Consider the following 5,654-nt stretch of genomic DNA (forward strand, 5'->3'; position numbering starts at 1 on the left):
GTCTTTATTTTACAGCTAAAATATATATTTATCAAATAAAGTCTAATTTTACAGCTAATCAGGAATCCCTTTAATAATCAGCTGTTTTCAACACTCCCACTTCAGCATGTATTCACAGTAATGCTTTGGGTGAGGGCTGTTTTCTGTGGTGGGAGTTGGGGACAGAGCTCCAGGGAGGAGCTATAGGTGCAGTAGGGGGTCCTTTGTACCCACAAGCATTTAGGCAGCTCCAAATGGCTASCACAGAAGATTCAAGAATTTCTCAACCCAGCCTAAGTTTTACCTGGTGTCAGACTTAGAATCCAAAATGAAATTGGTGGTATACGTAGAGCATCACTAATCAAAAGATTTGAAGAGGGAGACAAGACGTGTCATCTTTATTGACTATCATTATTAACTGAGGATAGGTACTCTTGTTTTACTGTTTTTTTAATCCACATTTAAACTTCAGTGACAGTGATAACATAAGACAAAAYAAGTAAATTAAAATTCAATACCAGCAGAATTTTTCCAAGCCTTTTCATCAAAATGCCAGGACAAAGATTTAGAACCACCCTCTTTACTGGATTCCCTGCAAAGTGTTCCTTTTTAGTATTTATTCCCAATAAATATATAGAGAAACTCCTGCTAAGTGATTRTTTGGCTGTTTTATCCACTCTTCTRCCTCCTTGTCATCATCCTCATCATCGTCATAATCCTCATCAGACATCCAAAGACCACAAGCTGACAAACTGATCAGGTTTGTAACCATTCAGAAAAGAGACAGGCAAGCATTTGCATTATCATTTCCATTACCCCTTTGTGTAGCCTTGGAGACTATCACCAGTGCCTCTTTATCTCAATTAAACACAGCTTTATTATTCCAAACTAAATTAATACTAACTAAGGCAATTCCTAAACTAACTCGGTCAAGCACCACAAATTCTAAAAGTTGAATATTTATGAGYATTTAAGTCAGAAAGTACATATTTTGGTTGAGAAATCCATTGTGCACATTCTTTCATAGCCACATTTTGGTCCTGCTTTATTTAGCATTTATTATTTGTGCCTCATAAAAGACATAAAAACATCTTTCCCAAAATCTGTTCCTTTTTTTAAGTTCTATCATTGCCTAGTTGTGGATATTGAAATGCTGCCAATCTCTCATCCCTTGTTCTGCTTTCTATTCCTTTTTTACCGCAGGAAGCTACCGTTGAAGGAAGAAAATGGCAAAGAGTCTCTCAAGCCGGATACGATTGAAATCAAAGTGCACAGTGACAACAGCCTCCACATAAAGCCAGACGACAGCAAAGCATAAAAAAGATAAAAAAAAAACAAAGGAAATGAAAAAATAAATAAATAAAAGGGTCTGTTCCCCTCCCTCGCCACCAAAAGAACATTCGGATCACGAGACCAAACCCCGGAGAAGCGACAACACTGGAAAATAGTGGAAGTAAAATACTATATCTGTTTATAACAAGCCCGAATGGGAGACATGTGTAAATAAAAATAATAGAGATGACGGAGAACGAGTCAAACTTTTAGAMACATTACGGATTCAGTGGAAGGCTCTTGATTGTATTTTTCTTTTTTTTTTTTTCTGTCTCATGTTTCTCTTTTAAGGCTCAATTTTACTGATATTGCCTTTTTTTTTACTATTATTTTGTTAAAACCTTCATGAGATTCCCATGCAGTTAAAACACATCTGTACCCCCTTGAATCGTTTTTGGACGTCTTCTGAAGAACAAGACTTAATCAGTGGTAGAGAGAAATGTCCATAATCATCTCTGTCAAATTAAATGTAAGGGCACGGTGTTTCCATGCTTGAGTGTTACACTAAAACAACCGTTCTATGCCTTCATTAGCCAAGCTCAATTTTCGAGCTAATCAGATGCAAATGTAGCAGCATTTTGTTTCAACACGGCAGGGTGTGAGGATTAATGAATCAGGAAAATCATGATTGGTCATATTTCTGAAGTGAAACAATGCATAGTGAATGAATTGTATGGATAATTGAAAGTTTCAGATAAACTTGGAATAAAACCATAATTAATATAAGTAAAAAAAACTATYAGAAAACTGAACACAAACATAAATCTTATTTGTTCCCAGTCTCTTAACGATGTCCGTATACATATATGCATGATTTATTCACCGCAATTAACACTTGCCAGACGGAAAACTGACAAAAAACGCCGTTCCCCCCAAAAAGATTAGAATAAAAATATTTTGTATCTGTGAAAGCAAAAAAATTTTAATTAAAAATAAAAAACAACAACAGAAGCAGTGAATGTAATCACTCAAAGCATGGGAACACTTGAGAGAATTAAATTGTTGTCATATGGTTTTTCTAGTGAATATGTTTGTGTGTTCACACTTGTACCAGAACTGCCTCACTTTTCTTTCTTTGTTTTTCTTTCATTTCAATCTTTTTTTTTACTGCTCGGTCTGATTCTCTCTGATGTTGTCATGTGCTGTACATAGGTGAAAAAAAATATTTTACAGAGCTTTTATGTAAATATACTCTAAAGGATGTGTTTTTTTCCTCTCCAAAAAGCTTAGCTTTTATTGTGAACATTCCTCAGATGAAAAGCTGTATTTTTCTTTCTCCTTCTTTCTTTTTTTTCCTCCTCCTTCTGTTGTGTTCTAGTCCAAAGTTCAGTGATGGTATAATATTGCTTTTACTAGTCATTTGCTTTTCCTTAAGAAAACCCATAACCTAAGGCCATTTTACGGCATTTCAACGGAGGCAGTAATTACGGCATTGATGTGCCTTTTCCTTTTTTCTTTCTTTTACTTCTCTCTCTGCACGGTGACCCGACGCTGCTGCAGAAGTGCTCTCATTGAATGGTTAATTTTTATTTATTTATAAAAAATTTTGGTCACTGCTTTTTGCCAGAGAATGTGTCTGAGGATCGACTTGTATTGTTGTGATGCTGTGAATTTGGGGAAAGTGTACCGTAGACTTAGGATTGTGGGTTGTAGTCGACAACACTGGACGGACACAGATGTACATCTAGATGTCAGGTTAATGGCGTTTACTTGAGTACTAAGCAAAGCTGTGGGCTGCTGAAAACCTGGTTTTATTGGCGTGTTATGCATCACTGTTTTTTTGTTTTGAGTACATACATGCATGGGAGTGAGAGTATGTATGTGCGTTGAATGTATTTGCACGTACAGTACTAGAAGTCATCTTTATGTGCGTGCGAGAATGACCATACAAGGTTTTCGATGTCTCCAATCAAGAGCTTCAACTCATTTTTTTTTTTTTGTGATTTAATTTATTTGTTGATTTTTGCAAATTAGATCCAGTGTGTACTTYTGCAGACTCTTTATGCACCGTGAAGCTCTGCAAGTCATATAGGCAAAGGCCACATCAAGGCCTGAACGCTGCAAAGGTTTGAGCAAGGCATTGGCCGAGATTCGGGATGACGAGTAAWTCCTGAATATGTACTTCTCAACAGTGATTAATTTCCCTGGCTGCAGCACTCAGTGCATGTGTCTGCGAGCCCCCCACCCCCACCCACCCCCCCTTTTTCACCATCGCCACTGTCTCCTTGCCTCTCAGACTCTGCTGGTTTTTATCTTGAACCTCACAGCGCTGGCTTTGTTTCCTCACGGCGAGTCCTCGTACCTGCACATCTCAAGCGGACGGTCCTGCCATGGCGTGGTGTCGCTGCCTGTTTCGATCACTGTAAATACTGGAGCACAGTGCCTGGAGGCTATACAATTTGTACATGTTCTTTTTTGTATTTGAATATGAGTCTAAAACCCTTTCCCTCCCTTTTCTCCACCTCTTTCCTCTCCTCCTTGTCTCCTCCACCTCAACTCACTCCTTTTCTCTTCTGTCGGGGGTTAAAACAGGTGTGTTTGAGCTCAGTGTACATTACGTGTCCCCTCTGTCCCCTCCCCCCCATGTCCCTCTGGACTGTCCCTGCTGAGTGTCAATTGTGCAGGAGGTGGGAACTATTGGTGTTTCTCTGTACGTACCTGTGGAACACTTGTGACTCGTATCATTTGCCGCTGTAAATAAACATGTCCTGGTAGAAGAGAGTGACAAGTTGTTATTTATTACTATAACATTGTGCCTTTTACTTTTATGATTGGCTTGGTTTGTTAGAACCCCAGAATGCAGGACTGAGTGAGTTTAGCAAAAAAAATATTAAAGGAATCAAATAGTTGTCACGGCAGCAAACTAAATACAAAGACTTGACAATGACATGAACCACAAACAGAAAACAAGGATCTGACAAAGACTGRGGACGAAGGACAGAATATAAAGGGAGAACTAATGAGCTAAAACAAGAAACACCTGGGGAAGAAACATGAGGACCAGGTGTGAGTGGGCGGGGCCGAGCAAAGGCAGACAGGAGGGAGAGGGACATGTCAGAAAATCATAACAAAGTCCAAATAAAACATGAAACCAGACAGAACAGAACATCTACATGTTTTTGTCTGTGTATTTGTGCTTTGTATTTGTTACAAGWAAATGCACAATTTACAGTTTCAATAGAAGGACCTCCAGTTGTCTAGAGTTGATTATTGGCTGCACCTGGCTTTCTTGTTGCCCAGAAAGACTGTCAAAGGAAGAGCATGCTCTAAGATTATTAGTCTAAACTACTGTATTAAGGTCCAATAAATGGAATTTCATCATAAAACCTTGAAAGAAAATGTCCGTTGCTGTWGGAAGTTCATTAGTTTGGTGCCAAAAACCCAGCAGGAATATGATCATGAAGCAAAAGTCTGGAGGCTACCATCAAAAAACCTGAGTGATGTCGTGGAGCACGTTTTTTTTTCTAATGCTCATGATGCTGACAAAGACAAAGGTCTGCTGATAGCTGTCAGACAGTTTAACTTTATGGCCCTCTGTCACATGATGGACGAAATGATGCATGTGGTTTATCTGTCAAAACATTTTCAAAGAGAAGATCTGGATTTCTCCACAGTCCAGCCAATGGTTGAAAGTACCAAAGAGGCCCTGAAGAAGAGGAATTCTTCAGCTCTCTTGACTGAAACAAATTTAAAGGAGATAAGGTTTTTGACTGTCACACTCAAAAAAACAGCCTTGAAGAGCAGGTATGTTGGATCCTTAAATAAAATAAATTGACAGAAGATTCCCATCTGAGACACTGGATGTTTTGCCATGGTTTACAGTTTTGGAGTCAAAAAGAGTCATTGTGGCAAAATAGTCAGAGAATTTTTCTCACTATGGTGTTGATTCCACAACCACACACTTCTCAAGCTATGAGCACGGAGGATGCACGCTCAGAGTTTGCATCGCTGAAGCAAACTGTGGTTTCCAGTGATTTGTCTGCTTCATTTTCCTAACAACAGTTTGCGGATTTGAGTAATTATACTGGTGTGTTCACCGAAACGGAGAAGCTCATTAATATTGCTTTGGTCAGACCAACTGCCAGTGGTGAATGTGGATTCAGCACCCAAAACAGGATGAAAAAAGATTCAGAAATTCATTGAATAACTCAAAAAACCTCCCTAATCTGGTGCTGATTTCAGAGCTTGGCTCTCCAAAAGAGCAGTTTGATTTTAACAGAGCTCTTTCAAATGGAAAGAGATGAAGCAGAGGAGAGTGAGGACTGAACAGAGTGTGGAAGAATTGCGTTTCTAGAGAACCAGCCACCACTCGCCGACAAGCCCCTTCTCCATGGCTCCAGGGT

The 5,654-nt window shown here is 39.0% G+C and overlaps 1 protein-coding gene across 1 annotated transcript in view; it reads left to right on the plus strand.

The window, feature by feature from the left end:
* Window positions 1-4,032, plus strand: part of ncam2 (neural cell adhesion molecule 2) — a gene marked incomplete in the record, with an annotated part of 567,846 nt that extends 563,814 nt beyond the window's left edge. Inside the window, 1 exon segment of the mRNA XM_014017495.1 lies at window positions 1,183-4,032. Coding sequence (XP_013872949.1) covers window positions 1,183-1,297 — 115 coding nt within the window.
* Between the last annotated feature and the right edge of the window lie 1,622 nt (window positions 4,033-5,654).

Source organism: Austrofundulus limnaeus, unplaced genomic scaffold (genome assembly GCF_001266775.1).
Source record: "Austrofundulus limnaeus strain Quisiro unplaced genomic scaffold, Austrofundulus_limnaeus-1.0 Scaffold170, whole genome shotgun sequence".
Taxonomy (NCBI): Eukaryota; Metazoa; Chordata; class Actinopteri; order Cyprinodontiformes; family Rivulidae; genus Austrofundulus; species Austrofundulus limnaeus.